This window comes from Trachurus japonicus, chromosome 14 (assembly GCF_045865225.1).
Source record: "Trachurus japonicus isolate A0001 chromosome 14, Traja_1.0".
Taxonomy (NCBI): domain Eukaryota; kingdom Metazoa; phylum Chordata; class Actinopteri; order Carangiformes; family Carangidae; genus Trachurus; species Trachurus japonicus.
The window spans coordinates 15,055,811-15,072,315 of NC_140920.1; the positions used below are offsets into that span (position 1 = coordinate 15,055,811).

The 16,505-nt window shown below is 40.1% G+C and overlaps 1 protein-coding gene across 2 annotated transcripts in view; it reads left to right on the forward strand.

The window, feature by feature from the left end:
• Positions 1-10,760, forward strand: part of lrch2 (leucine-rich repeats and calponin homology (CH) domain containing 2) — a 39,832-nt gene extending 29,072 nt beyond the window's left edge. Inside the window, exons 18-20 of one of the 2 annotated variants that reach the window (XM_085797905.1) lie at positions 6,524-6,661; positions 6,821-6,898; positions 8,478-10,760. In XM_085797905.1, coding sequence (XP_085654031.1) covers positions 6,524-6,661; positions 6,821-6,898; positions 8,478-8,597 — 336 coding nt within the window. In that variant the 3' untranslated portion in view covers positions 8,598-10,760. The remainder of the gene's footprint in view (positions 1-6,523; positions 6,662-6,820; positions 6,899-8,477) is intronic. The other variant, XM_085797904.1, reaches the window with a different exon arrangement.
• The last annotated feature ends 5,745 nt before the right edge of the window (positions 10,761-16,505 follow it).

Genomic DNA, 16,505 nt, shown 5'->3' on the forward strand with positions numbered 1-16,505 from the left:
TTGTTTGGGCTTAGGGAGAATGTATTTCATTTTAGTTCCCTTCTTTAGTAGTTCATTGAAACCCTTGCCTAGTGGCTTCAGTAAAGAATATTGTGTAGCTCATAGCTTTTCATTCACTCTGTTACCTACAGCAGTTTCAGTCCAGTGTGACATATTGAGTGTGAACATTGGGTCATAACCTTTGAGAAAAGGGGCTGTGAACCACATCTCACCTTAGCTTCTCTCCTTATCATTCAGAAAACTCCACTCTTATCATGGCTGCTGCTTAGAGTCATTCCACTCAGTTAAAGCTATAGTTTACGATTTGAAAGATTGATCAATATTATTGACGTCATTTAGATGGTGGTTATGGCCCTATAGTACGACCTACACAATGAGAAGAGCAAAAGGAACAAAGAAAATCCATTCTCTCTAGCGGCTGCAGGCCTGCAGAGAAATTGACCAATAAGACCAATGCGGTCCGCCAGTTGTCGCTGCCGCCGCCATTACTGGTACAGTACTGGTGCTGTTGCCCTGTCTGCTACCGGCGGCGGTGTCCGGTGCCGAGCAAAGCTCCAGAGCTCAAGGGAGGCTGGTTGGCTGCACGGCCCAGCACAGGGTGCTGGTGTGTGGGTGAGAGGAACAGGGAGACTCTGGCTCTGGAGCTCAGCGGGGCCACAGTGTGCAGCAGTTTCACCGGCGCGACCCCGTTCAGGCTGCAGCGGCGGCACCATTCATCCTATTATCCATTTTTCTACCACTTCAGTGAGTATAGAAACATTATTTTAAGGTCGAAAACAACGTTGTGGAGTTCAAAAAGACAGAGAGGAAGGGGAGATGCAACAAAACGAAAGTAAACATCGGGTCATCATTTGACCGATGGAGAGAAAGCTCCGCCAAGATATGAGCCTGAGTAGCGATGCTGATACAGCAGAGTTTATGTTGAACAGGTCATCTTTGGTTTTTATTGTGGAAGTTGTGACTTGTGTGAATCCGACTTTGTTACTCCGCATTCAAAGCTGGCGCCATGTTTTGTTTCTGCTGGCAGACTTGTTGCTCTGCTGTGCAGGAAGGGGTGTGTCGTTAGGAGGCTCCGAGGGGAGGACAAGTGGACCTTGTTGAACTGGTGCAAAATTATTAAACTACTCAGGGTTTTAAAGTTTAAAGAATCATCAGAAATCTACCACATTAACTGAACCACTAGTTGTTTTTACTTTGACAGTGTTGGGCCATTAGTTCAATAGTATCTTCAATTTAAAGCAGAAGTAAGTGATATATTTGTGTTAATATAAGTCTTAAATAGTTATATCTTCCGACAGCAATCACTTACATAGAGTGTTTGGTCTGAAACACGGGTCTGTCAGTCACTCTGCTCTGCTCTGAGCCGAAGAGAAAACATTTATCGTATCCTACAGTTTTTATCCAATGAGGAGAGAGAACGGCATGCAGGGCTGTGTGTGCAGCCAAGGGACGCCGTGAATGTGGCGACGTAGGGACGAGGACTGTTATGGTGCGTTCAAGGAAACTCGTATTTTTCCGACCGTGAAGTGGTACCAGTTCGATCTGGTACGAGTTCACCAGTCGGAAGTTACGAGTGGCCGTTATAGTGACTTTCACCGGTAAAACAGGTCGGAAAAACACGAGTGGGTTGCCTGGAACGCTACAAAGTCGTAAGTTGTGACTTGAAGCTGTAATTTACGATTTCAAAAGCCTGCCTGGAACGCAGCATTAGCGAAAACGACCGGACCACTTACTTCTGCTTTAACTAATATTCCACCTGTAGCAGAATTTTAAATCCCCAAATCAGATCGTATTAAGTAGCACTTCATACAATAATAATACAGTTAATCTGCCCCTGGGGTGATTTGTATCTCTAGTCTAAGGGAACACCAGGTAGTAAATACCAGACCTGTGACTCAGAAACACACATCCTCCAGTTGTATTGGAAGCACCTCACTTTTATTTCAAAGAGCAAAACTCCATGGAAAATGAAAAACATAATATTAAACAGGATTATTATCGGTCACCGTTTATATGATCAGGTAAATAACTTTCCTCTCTGTATTTACTCTAGTGACATTATTTTGTAAACATGCCAAAATATGATTCACGTATACAGTGCAGTGCAGGCCTGGATAATCTCCTGGGCTCAGCAGCATCTCACAACCACGTTCACTTTCTGTCTCACTGGGCTCTTGCATTTGTGCTCATAGCTTCTTCTAGATACAAAGTCTCAGTTGTGCTTGAGTCTGTTTCCTGGTTTGTGGAGGAGACAGAGAGGAGACGTAACTTAAGTACTGTGAATAATTCAGTAAAAACAAATAAATCAACCACATTTTTGTCGACCTTTCTAAGGCTTTTGATACAGTCAATCACAGCTTTACTTTGTATTGGTACGGATAATACAGCCTGTAAATTCTTCCAAAGCTATCTTGATGGGAGACACCAGTGTGTAAAGGCAGGGAATGTTAAATCTAACTCACTACCAATTTTTAAAGGGGTACCTCAGGGATAAATTTTGGGACCAATCCTCTTCAGTTTGTACATAAATGATCTTACGTTTGCATTGTATAACTGTTATCAGTGCTTTAAGTGCGCTGGTACGCACCGCTACGGAGTACCGGCACTTCTAGATTTTAACCCCCAGCTTACCGTGACTTTTTACGGCGTACCGGGGCGAACCGAGAGTCGGGACGTACTCTGCCCTGTTGTATTTCTCTCTGACCGATAATAGTGATGTTGCCATTGAACGCAACTGTTTTGTTGCAGCTCCTCTGTTCTCTGCTGTTCCTCTCTGTCTCTCACTGAGGGGTGAGGCTGCCCCGCACTGCGTGCTCTCTCCATACATCCATGTCTCTCTCACATGCACATAACAGAGTACATGCCGCTGCCTCGTCATAGTATAACTCCATGTGCTGCAGATGAGACGTGAATGTGGAGCGACTAAAACCTTTGTGAGTTACAAAGCCATACATGACTTCCCAGTGGTAGCCTATCAACAAGTAATCTACTACTGAGTCATATTTCCCAAAATGCTTGTTTGGCTAACACTACTCGTTAACAAAAGCTCAGTAAAATGAAAGCTCTTATTGAGAAACATTGTGAATCTGTTGCAGTCAGCTTGTTCAGAACAAGCTAATGACTGTCTGTGGCCACAAATACACACCTATAGCTGAGACAAACCAGCCCCAAACCCCTGTCTAACATTAGGCTACCTGAATGTAGTGAATCACAGCAGCATCAGGAGGAATCGCTCATTCAGCTTGATTTTAGTGAACATTTTAATTTGTTTCCAGATATTGAGTTTATTGTGACTTAACTGTTGTAAACGTTGCTGTTCCTACTGTAGAAACAGTTACAGTAGCAGTGAATATTAGTTTAGTTAGTTAGTAGCGGAAGCTTTTAACCACCACTTTATTGATTCTGTGGCCACTATTGCACAGTGTTTTTCACCTGAGTACACTAATGTTTGTCCAGTTAATACAATGGAACCTGCTTTCAGCATAAGAAATGTCACTGAATCAGAGGTTGCCAGAATGATTTGATCTCTGAATCCATCTAGAGCAAAAGATATATTTGGTATGGATGCAGTTATGCTCAAAGAGCTCAGTACAACACTGACTAAGCCTATCACCAAAATTAATAACCTCTCGATTTCTCAGGGATTGTTTCTGAGTGTTTGGAAGTCAGCTGTTGTTGTCCCAATATTTAAATGTGGAGATCCTGTTTCAACCTGCAATTACAGACCTATCAGTATTCTACCTACAGTGTCAAAGGTTGCAGAGAAAGTAGTAGCTGAACAAATCACCTGCCATCTAAACAATAGCTCCTTTACTCTGCACCCAATGCAATTCGGCTTCAGAGCTAACTGTTCAACTGCCAACTGTTTTTTAATAGAAAAAAAATCAAATCTCTGTTGGATAAAGGTGGTGTTGTTGGAGCTGTGTTCCTTGACTTCAAGAAGGCATTTGATACTGTTAATCATATAATTCTCATGTCAAAATTAGCTAGTTTTAATTTCTGATAGAATCATATTTGTCAACTCGATCTCAGTCTGTTCAGGTACAGAATCATAAATCAGCTGCCCTTCGTCTGTCCACAGGAGTCCCACAAGGATCCATATTGGGCCCTTTGCTATTTACATTATATATCAATGACTTACCATATGTATGTCCTGACACCAACATCCAAATGTATGCCGATGACATGGTAATTCATGTACATGGTAGCAGCATGACACAGGTTGCTGATAAACTCACAAACTCCATGACTCATGTAACAGCATGGTTAAAGCAATGCTGTTTGCAGCTGAATGTGTCTAAAACAGTATGTATGTTTTTTACTAAGAAGAACAGTCCTAGTGTCAAGCCGGATATCTTTGTTTCAGGGGAGAGGCTACAGGTCGTATCTGAATACAAGTATCTTGGTGTTTTGGTTGACTCTAAACTTTATTTTAAGGCTCAGGTGAAAAAGGTCTGTAGCCGGGTCAAATTCAATCTCTCAAACTTTAGGTTCATTCGAGATTATATGTCAACAGAGGCGGCTAAGATGTACATATGCATTCCATGGTTTTTTCCCATATCATCTACTGTTTAACTACCTGGTCGCAGGCTAGTAACACTTCTCTAAAACCAATAGAATCTTTGTATAAACGAACAGTTAAAATCCTTGACAAGAAATCATCACATTCTCATCATTGTCCAATATTAAGAAAATATAATCTGTTGAGTTGGGACAATTTGATTAAATATGTAAATGCCTGTCTTATGCACAAGATTATATATGGTTCCACCACGCCTCCGCTCAGACAGTTCGTCAACATAAGAACAACTGCATATGGGTTCACAAGAGGTGCAGCAAGAGGAGACTGTATTATTCCATTTAGGAAAAGTTCGTTTAGTCAGTCTGCATTCTCTGTTAGAGCTGCACTAGAGTGGAATTCCATCCCAGCTACTATTAGAGACCTGAATACTTACTTATTCAGAGCTCATTTGAAGAGATGGTTAACTGGTGCTCAGCTCTGTCAGCACTAGTTCTTTTACACCTTCCTTCCTCTCTCCGGTCCGTCTGTGCTGAACCTGTAGCCATCTTGTTGTTGTCTGTCTGCCTGTGTCAGCATGCATGTCTTTTTGTGGTCTCGTTTTTACTGTGTATGCATGCAGTTTGTGCTTCTGCTTTGCATGCTGTGGTGTGATGTGTCTTGGGTCATGTGTCTTTGCTGCATGTGTTGGGGATGTATTGAATTATGTTTTCTGATTGATGTTATTATGTTCTTATGTAATGTTGTATGTTCTTTTGTCAAGTTGTTAATTGCTGTGCATGTTTGTAGATTGCCTTGGCTAATAACTTTGTAATTTTAATCATAGTATTCATATTCTGTTTTTAGGGTGACTTTTTAACATCCGTCTGGGGACTACAGATGAAAAATAGCCTCTTGGCTAATTCTGGTGCATTTACAGTGATGTTATTAATGTGCACTGTCCCTGTTTTCAAATAAACTTATTATTAATAAACTCATGTTGGCAATAATTTATTGATAGAGACACTTTTATGAAGTGGCTAAACTTCAAATAACAAACACTGATTCATTTATCTTCATAGATTATTCACTTGAACATTTTTTAAAGGGACAACGAGGAGTTTCTATTTGGTTATAAAAAAGTCTCACGTTAATGTGGATGAATCTACGCTGCCCACACTTGTTAATGGGCCCATTTTCGATAAATATATCGTTTTGTCTCTATCGTTATTTTGTTATTATTAGTGGTGGCGGAAATGCTGGTCGAGCCGACCAGCGTTTCTTTACTTTCAGTTTTGTGGCGAGTCATGAGAATAACGCCGCCGAATCGCCGTTTATGGTCGGACCTACGACGGTATGTGATCGTCTTCGAACCTCTGACTTTAATTCTTGATGAATGAAAACATGAGTCTGTCTTGCGCCGGTCAAAGAATTTCACGGTGTGCGCGGAGGTTCATAAATTTAGACAACTCCTCGTTGTCCCTTTAAAATCAGCATCATATTTGAATATACAGTAGCCTATCACTTAATGATGTGCTGGTATCGACCGCCCACCGCCTAATTTACCAGCCAACAGCTGAAAAGGGGAGTACCGGCACATATTTTTTTCCCACTTAAAGCATTGACTGTTATTACCACTTTTATGCTGATGATACTATTATCTATTGTATTGCTGATTCTGTACAATTAGCCACTGACATACTGCAGGCTTCATTTAACAACTTTCAAACTGCTTTACTCAATGCCAAGCTTCTTTTACATGCAGACAAGACTAAAGTTATGATATTTTCAAATTCTAAACCTGTTATTGATAATGTCATGATTCCCGTATTGACAGGGTGTTGGAGTACAAATACTGGGTATCTGAATAGACCATAAATTCTCTTTTAAGCATCATATTAACAATCTTGCCTGCAAGCTGCATCAGATGGTTGGCTTCTTGTACAGAAATAAATCTTGTTTAATAAATTAAATTGACATTTTCAGTGTAGTGATATAATGAGATCATTGTTTATGTGTTTGCAGAACATTGAGTCCAGACTGAAGGTGCTGCTCCCAGACGATGTTGGTGCTGCTCTAATGGATGGAGTCGTCCTTTGCCATTTAGCCAATCACATTTGTCCTCGGTCTGTTGCCAGCATCCATGTGCCGTCGCCTGCAGTGGTAAGCACAAGTATAAATATCAAGAGGGTTAAATTACTCATTGCCCTTTAACCACAGTATATGTCGATACATGTATTGCCACCTACATGACCTTTTAGCTCCATGTCTGGTGTCTGTTCCGCGTTTAATTGCTAACATGACTGATCTTCTGGCCCCCAGCCAAAGCTTAGCATGGCTAAATGTCGTAGGAATGTGGAGAACTTCTTGGATGCCTGTAAGAAGATGGGTGTCCCACAGGTAATTAAAAAATCATCATCAATTATCATTGCCAGTCATGGATTACAAACTGTCAAAACTGTTAGGTTTTATTGCTTTCTGCTCTTTTGTAATCAACCATTGGTTCATAAATCCTCATGTAAGGACTTGGTTTCCCCACATGTTAAGTCATGCACACTCACTGGGCTGGTTTACATCTTGACATAGCCAACTTTCCTCACTTATGGAAAGTTTCTCCAATAGATAAGATAAAGATAAAATATACTTTATTCACCCTTTGCAGGAAATTATGTTGTTACATCAGTAGCACACAACACAGACAAACAAAGATGTATTGCATGTGGAAGACCTCTAAAAGAGAAGGTAAAAGTCAAAGTAGATAAAATAGAGATAAATAAGTAAATAAAAATAATAAATACAGTTTTTGCACAAACACATTTCCTGCGACTGAACCTTCTCTTTCTTGACTGACAGAAAGAATGAAATAAAATAATATCATTATTATTAAAACTTTTTTCATTGTTCAGGTTTGTTTGCTTAGCTTCATTTGCCTACATGATGAATAGTCTCCTCTGATACTTAAAGGGATAGTTCACCCAAAATTCAAATTTCACTCATTATCTACTCACCGTCATGTCGACTAAGGGCTGGGAGAAGTTTCAGAGTCATCTGTGCCTTCTCTGAGTTACAGCGGGGCTCCGCGCAGCAGTATTTGTCCATGACGGTTGCGAACAGAGCTCACTTTTCTTTGTCCAAAAAGACACACCAAAAAACATCCAAATACCTCCATAGTGCTCGTCTGTAATGTCCCTCTTGTATTGAAGCTATGAAATGAAGTCTATATTTTAAGCTTGTTTGTAGCGGAAGCTCCCAGTGTCTCAGTTCACTGCTCTGCCTGTGTCAGTGCAAATCGCGTGAGATTGTGTCTTTTTGGACGAAGAAAAGTGAGCCCCGTTTGCAACCGTCATATGGACATGCACTGCTGCACGGAGCCCCCCTGTAACTCCGAGAAGGCACAGATGGCTCTGAAACTTCTCCCAGCCCTTAGTCGACATGAGGGTGAGTGAAATTTGAATTTTGGGTGAACTATCCCTTTAAAAATCTGAATGTAGCAACCAGGTTTTTTTGACGTGTCTTGAATTGATGCATCAGAAGATGACCAGTTAAGATGAGATGATGTCATCTTTTTTTTGTTATCCTTATTGAACAGTGATTGTTTTACAACTGGGGCTTCAGTTTTGTGTAAGATGAAATTATTACTTCTTTTTGCTCCATAGTTTAGATATAAATATCGAGTGAGCCGTCACTGACATTTCTGCACTCAAGTAACAATAACCTGTCACCAATCAAGGATTAGGAATGTTTTCATTGAATATGAGATAAAGATCATACACAGGTTCTAGGAAATTAGTATCTCAAAACGAAAACCACATGAAACAAAAACTGTGCAGTCGGTTGATGATAATTAGAAGTGAGTGAGAAAATGTGGGTGTACCAACCACCTGTGTCGACCTTCTGACTAAAGATAGATAGATAGATAGAATCTTTATTGTCTGCCCCAAACGGTAGCAGAAATTTGACGTCTCTCTCTCTAACTCAGGACAAGCTGTGTCTTCCCCATCACATCCTAGAAGAGCGCGGCCTGGTCAAGGTGGGTGTGACGGTCCAGGCTCTGCTGGACCTGCCTCCTCTGAAGCCCACGCAACTGTCAGCTGTTTGACACGAGCCTGAATGTCGCGTCCAACTTACCGTCATCCAGCCAAACCCTGTCCCCAGCCCAAAACCTGCACCATTTCGCCAGGGACCAGAGAGCCCCGACCCCCCTCCCTCCCCTCGGGGTGAGGACCTAGTGGGCGGGGGTTTTTTGGGAGTCTGCTTCTGCCTGACTGAGAGAGGAGACAGGAGGCTGAGACACCTCTGTCTCCCCATATGATGTCAGCTTCCACTTCCCACTTCCTGTCCATCACATTTTCATTAGTATCCTGTTCTAGTTACCGGGGACAACCCGTATGTGTGTGTGGACTTGAAATGTGACAGTGTGTTTTCTGAGCTGCACAGTTTGGACTCACTGGGGAGATACAGACAAGATAAGACGAGACAAAGGGTCCATAGGAAGACCTGCATCCCTCTCAACATGCTCAGTGATTATTGAGCCTGCAAGTGCCAGTGTCGACAACCTTTCCATGCAGGTGTTGAGCACATCGGCGGTGAGGAGATGACAGACATGTAACCCACTCTTTCACTAAAGAGACCTAAGCTGCACGCCGGCCTCTGAACCCCAAACCACAGACTGACCTCAAGCGGTTCTTCAACTCTTGAGTTATTCTTTCTTTTCTTTTTGTGCAACTTATTTTTACCATGGGAATTTATTTTTTTAATTTATTACTGTTCTGTTTTTTTTTTTATTACTGTTCTGTTTTGTAATCTTTCGCATAACTTCCCATGAGTGGTATTGATCTGGTTGCCATTGTGTTATTTGAGGAATCACCATTCCTCTGAGAAGAAACTAATTACAGATGTGGTTGGTCATACTGCAGTAGTAAATTCTGCCCGTTGCCAAACACAGGTGTGGTTTTGACATCTTGAAACTGCTGTACAGGTAAGTTGAAAATCGTTCTCAACTCATTCTTGCATGCACCAGGAGCTGTGAAAGTTGGCCACTGTGAGGACATTACACTCCTGTTTTGTAGCGTTTTTCCAGTGCACGGGCACATGAAAAACAAACTGTGTTCCAACTTTTCTAAAGGTTTTATACTTTCTTCCCAGTCATTGCCAACTATTGCTTGTCATGCAGTCTAAGTCTGGAGCAGAGCATGGGTTTGCCACGTTATACACAGAGCAGCTCGGGTTTTATTACTTTGCATATCCTCAGATGAAACCTGTTTATATTGTATGTGTTGTGAGTGGAGGGGTCTGAGTGATGGTTATCGCTCCTGCAAACTGCCAGGCCCCCCTGCTGTACGTATGTGGTTTCTGATACAGTTCATTATTTCAGGGAAATCAAATTATTTATGTATTTATTGACTTGTTTTATATTTATATGTTGTTGCATTGTGTGTCTTGACCCGGACTAACTGTTCAGGTGTGGCTAAACAACTAGTTCTCTTTTTTTTTTCCCTGTGTGTTGGTTTTCAGATTAAGTAACTCCTGTGTCTGTGAGAATGGCTTAGTGTGGACAAAAGGTTAAACATAAAACAAATATTTTCACATCATTTATCAATACACCTGTGTCAGTGTTACAGCATGTAACTTAATGGATTTGTGGACTTATTCTTCAAACAACCTTTTTATTTAATCAAATCCAGTTTACGTTGCCTTTCATATTTTAAATCAACTTGTCATGGGCTCCTTATTTATTGATAGATTTCAGGGCAAATGTCAGTCTCGTTGGCACCTGAGTTTGCTTTCTCACACAATTTAACAGGGTGTGTGTATCTGTGTGTCAGTCATAATCCATTTTTCACATGGCTACACAGGCTACTGAATTTGGAAAATGTGAAGAGCAGCTGAAGGTTTAATGACTGAGATTGAGATTGAGATTTTGTTGATAACACATTAAATTGACAGTTAAATATTAATTATACAACTATGGCACAGGTAGTACAACTGTCTAGTGAGGAAACAAAAGCTTTCTTGTGTCATCATGTTCAACAGCCTTGTAACATCTAAAAAGATGACATGTTGTGCCTTAAAGTTGGGGTGGTTTCAATTATGTCATTAGTTTATTAAAGTAAAGCTGTATTTTTCTCAGTTATTAATCCATGATGTATTATTTATTACACATTAGCAGCTGCTCTGCTGTAACTTGTATGAGCCATTGTCCAACATCCTGCTGTTAATACTGTTCATGAGAACCTCTGCTTCCTCTGAATGGGTTGTATTACCTGACTTTGTGCCATCTTATTCCAAAGAACCAATTAGAAGAACAGAGATTAACACAGGGCTTCCAGATGTTCAGACTCAGCTGTAAAAAAAAAAAAAAAGCACAGCAATCACATGTCAGAGCTACGTATATATCTTGGGCTGCATGCAGTTACTCAGAAATAGCCTCATCCCTGAGTGTGTCTGATGCTGCATACAGGTCATCGTATCAAACAAGCATCTTATACACAATATCTAATGATGCTATAAAATGCATCATGTGTATCAGTGGAGTGCATCTTGATGGCATCTTATAAACACAATAATTTATCTCCATGTGAAATGTTCATCTATTATGAAACACTATCAATTTGAAACATAAACCACTTCAAATGATGCATAACCTATCTCTGCTTTTGTGATGAACTGCCGAAAAAGAAAAGAAAAGAAAAAAAAAGTTATTTACTGCCATAAGCATTCCTGTCTTCGGTTTTCAAGACGAGATAATTTACATTTTGGATTATGATGATTGAAAGGCTGGAAAGAAACAAGTCCAAGCTTTCATTGGATTGTGAGTGAGTTAAGACATGAAAGAAAGAAAGAAAGAAAGAAAGAAAGAAAGAAAGAAAGAAAGAAAGAAAGAAAGAAAGAAAGAAAGAAAGAAAGAAAGAAAGAAAGAAAGAAAGACATACCTGATGAGAACACAGACATGATTGCTGTGTTGTTGTGGTGAGTCATGTTGAATTAAGGTGATTTAACTACTCATAGAAAAAGTAGCAGGCTTAATACCTGATGAAGAGAAGAAAAGAAGTTGAGCAACGTGAACCAGTGTTTTACTTTACCGAACATTATATTGACTGTGAAAAAGCTGGCATTTATAGACCGGTAGATGTTGTTAATATGACTCACATCAGTTTTTTTTCCTAAACAATTTTCTTATTTGTTTTTCACATCCATGGCAACTGGCAACAGATGCAGATGTATTTAATTGTTGACTCTGGCTCTGTTTCCATTTTCAATTTCAAATTTGACTGATTGCCTTCAAAGTTAATTAATTCTCGCACAAGCTGGTACATGCAGGCTGGGATTTTAATTAATGAGAAATGTCTTTGTTGGACACCTTTTAAAAAATAAGTTCAATGCAGCAAAAGTGCGAATGTCTGTGCGTGCCAACACATAAACATGATGTGCGTGTCTTTCTTCCATTGCCTGTCAAGTTGTGTACCCTATTAACTTACATGGTGACATGAGTCAGTCTGTTAGCTGAGGAGAAAACACCGGCTGTGTTCCCTGTTGTTGTGATTGTTTGTTTTTGTATGTATGTCAATCAAACCTTTGCCTTACTCATGTTTCACCTGCTAACAGTGCTGTGCGTCACACTGTCCTGTAATCCACCTTTTAGACTAAACAAATTTAACAAAACAAAAATTCAGTAGCAGCTGCTGGGGAAGCGTTACCATGACAACAGTTTGCAGGCAGACACCTGTTGATTCACCTCCTAAAGTTTGATAGTCACAGACAGTTACGCGCACGCCCACATGCAAAGACACATGAGCACACTTACCCGGGTAAAGCTTGTGTTTGTGCATCGATTTACAACCAACATTTTACATCTCACAGACTGTGTGTGTTTCTATGCCACAATTTAGTTACATTAAAACAGCAGTGACATACTTGTACATATGCAAACACACTCTACAGTAGTAGCGGTTATCATTCCTCCGGTTTATACTGGCTATGGGTACATAGTGGCAACAATTGGCTCTGAAGTTCAGCCAAAGCTAACATACGGCTGGGTATTCACATTATTTTCTGTTATCTCTGTTTGTGATCACTGAGTTGTGGCTGCTACCAACTCTCACTTGTCAACACTCAGATAAACTTTGCCTGAACTTAAGGTGGTATTTTCCAAAAGGACAAGCTAGTTTTTTCCACTTACCTTTCAAAGGTTGTTTAACCTTCTTCACGGCATCCAATAGGCTTTATGCCGAGCCCCACTACTTCCTGAACTTAAAGGGATAGTTCACCCAAAATTCAAATTTAACTCATTATCTACTCACCCTCATGTCGACCAAGGGCTGGGAGAAGTTTCAGAGCCCTTAGTCGACATGAGGGTGAGTAGATAGAGAATTTTCAGAGTCCTCCGTGCCTTCTCTGAGTTACGGGGGGGTCCGTGCAGCAGTATTTGTCCATATAATGGTTTTGAATGGTGCTCACTTTTCTTCGTCCAAAAAGACACACCAAAAAACATCCAAATACCTCCATACTGGTCGTCTGTAATGTCCCTCTTGTATTGAAGCCCCGACATGAGAAATTGTTCCGAAAAAAATTAAATAAGTCTATGTTTTAAGCTTATTTGTAGCGGAAGCTCCCAGTGTCTCAGTTCACTGCTCTTCCTGTGTCAGTGCAAATCTCGCATGATTTGCACTGACACAGGAAGCAACATAAGGTACAATTTCTCATGTCGGGGCTTCAATACAAGAGGGACGTTACAGACGAGCAGTATGGAGGTATTTGGATGTTTTTTGGTGTGTCTTTTTGGACGAAGAAAAGTGAGCACCATTCACAACCATTATATGGACAAATATTGCAGCTCATCCCACACACAGGCCTACCAGCCTACAAAAGAGACAGGCTCTCAGTCCCTCTGCTTGACGCCCCGAAGAAGGTTAAACACCCGAAACGTTGGCCTTTTAATATACAAAATACTGCAAGTGAGAAGAAAGGGATTTCTTCAGGGTCACTTTTAATAGTCTGGATGTGGAGACCACACAGATGAGCGTGTGGGTGTCGTTTTTAAGACTGACTTGGAACAGCTGTGAACCTTTTCACATGTGTCTCTGCTTGGAGCATGTGTCAGCATGTAGAACATCTGTGATCAAAAGATGTCGCCGACTGTCTTTTGTGTTGTCATTGTGTTTTCAATTCAAGAACAGTTCTGTCCCATTCTTGTTTCTGTTCTTTTGTACAGATTTGGAAAAACTCGAGGGTTTTGCCAGAGGGTGTTTTATGAGTGATCTCAGAGTGAAGCCAATGTACAGAGTGTTTTTGGTCCTGCTGTTACATGACACTCCCTTTACAGCACACTTGCAACAAACAATTAATTCAGCAATATCTGCAGCATGGAGTCAAACTGGCAAATCCCTACAGATATTGGTGCTGATCTATGTTTTGCGATGTGTACGTGAGCGATCGCTAACTGCTTCCGTGCCTGTGACTGATTCATGTGCCACGGAATTTTGCTTGTTATGATTTCACACCTCTCATCTCATCCAAAGAAGAGTGAAACTGAATACTACACTGCCGAGAACATTTAAAACTCATGTATACAAGCTTTTTGTATTTTAAAAACAAGTCAAATGCATGCAAGAATACTGAATGAATCCTGTACATATCATCTGTATAAATTCCAGGGTTTTCTTAAAAAAAGAACGTGGTCAATATAGAATAAAGTCAAATTCTTTGCAGCTGGATCCATCTTGTTGTTATTAAATGCATCACAGACTGTAACAAATTTATCGAGTCGATTATCTCACTTTACACAGTTTTACTGTGGGAACTGTCAAGTAGATAATACTGTAAATGGTGACTAACATGGAACTGGTTTCTTCAGAATTTTTAGGTAATTTAGGGAATTTACTGAGTGTAGTAAGGCAGAAAGGATGATGATTATCAAGTCTATCCAAAATCATTTGGGAACTGTTTTTGCACTGTCACAGGATATCTGTACCAGTACCAGTCTGTACCAGTCTCTCCACCAGATTTGTTTTATATGTTCCAGTGAAACCTCTTTGTTCTGTTTCTGCTTCTCTCTGCATCTTGTGATTCAATCTGTTTCGACCATGTTTTTTTTTATTTTATTTTTTTTATTTGTCATCGAAGAATCACAATTTTTTTGGCCTATTGTTTCTGATTGTTTAGCAATTGATTTGATGATGAGATCAGCACATCTGCATGCCTCTGTAGTTTTCAGTGCCATTTCAACATGAGAAGCATTTACTGGAACTGTTAGGGCTGAAAAATGAATCCAATACAATCATATTTTCAAGGCATTTCATGGCCAGACTTGTATTTATAGGTTCAGCAAATGTGAGGTGGTATTAATGAAGTTTGGAGAAGTTTGTTTCTCCTCAGTGAGCAGTGAACACACAAGCACACGCATGCAAGTTCTTCCTTGGAAAAGGAGGCAGATTTTGGCACAATGCCCTGAAAAAGTCTGTGTTCTATTGTCTGTCTTTGTGGTTTTCTTTATCACACACACACACACACACACACACACACACACACACACACACACACACACACGCCTCCCTTACAACGAGCCTCTGTCTCTCCACCTGCTTTTTCTGCTCAGTGTGTCAGAATCTGCCTATGTTGTTCTTCAGCCCCGCACCCAACCCCTACACCTCATCATCCTGATCCTTTGGACCTCTATGTTTTTCCGAGGACATGCTTTATGTTTCCGGTGTCAGAGCTTCCCCTCCTGAACCATGTCCTTCCTCTCAAGATGTTCTCTGACTCTGACTGAGTGTAATGTACCTCTCTGATAACCATAATATGCACTTTCATGACATCACATTAAGGAGTAACAGGATTTGCAAAAATGCCAGTATGCCAGGCCTTTTGATCTGTCTCTAGAAAGCAGTATCATCTACCAAAAATGCAATTGAATGGGTTCTTGCATAATAAATTAGATAAAGTTCAAGCTCCTCTTTGTGATCTCTACTTACGGAGCTGGTCCTTATTTATTTTTATGAGATTTATAACTGCACAAAGGGAAGAATTATTCAACCTAGCTTTAAAGAAGGATTTGGTGAGGTATGTTTTTGAAGTAGACAAATCAATCGGGTAAAAAACAGAACACATTGTTTTTGTTGGCAATCTAAACCAATCACAATCTTTCAGTCTTATGGGCATCAGTTTTGTTCGAACCCCAACTTACCCATATCCTAAAAATGTATTTTAATATTATTAAACCAAATCCATATTGCGTTTGTTATTGGTTTAGGATTTGACGTACAACTAACTTTTATGTCTATCTATTCTCAACATCACCACAGTGTAGCCTACTTTATATATCACCATGGAAATCAGATTTTTTCATCCTCACACTGAGCCTGTTGTAACATGATAATTACCTTTTCGTCTATATCAGATGCTCTGATTTTGCATGGTTGATTTAACCTGGCTGTTACAGCCGAACTCCAAACCACAAGATTATCCAAACAGATTTTAAAATCCTTAAAACATGATTATGGTGAGTCCACAGTGTGCAGATTCATGACCACACTTGTTATTTGGCTTTTGTTGCTTTCTGGTGTAAGACAAAGTCTCAGTCACAGATTGTTTCTGTCATTTAAACATCAACCTGTTAGAAATATCAAATCATACAAGAACATTTTTTTTCTTTTATATTTTTATATTTTACTAAATCATGCATGAAACCAAATCTTTGGAGTTACAGATAATTTGTGCTTCAGTTTAGCCTATGAATAGCATAATTTGATCATTCAAATAGTTCTGAAAATTGATTAAAGTTACAGTAATATCTCACACTAGCTGAAAAGCTTTGTTTCATTGACCTCTTCTGGAGAAAAAAAACTTTAGATCTGTATCTCTCTGCCCCTGAGAAACTAGGTGTTTTTTGTTTTTTTTTCTTTTGTTAAATGTACCGAATACATTTGTGACAAGTGCAGTGACAAGGGCATGGGGGAAAAGAAAAAAAAATGGCACACTGCCACTGAAGAGAGCACGTTAACACACATTT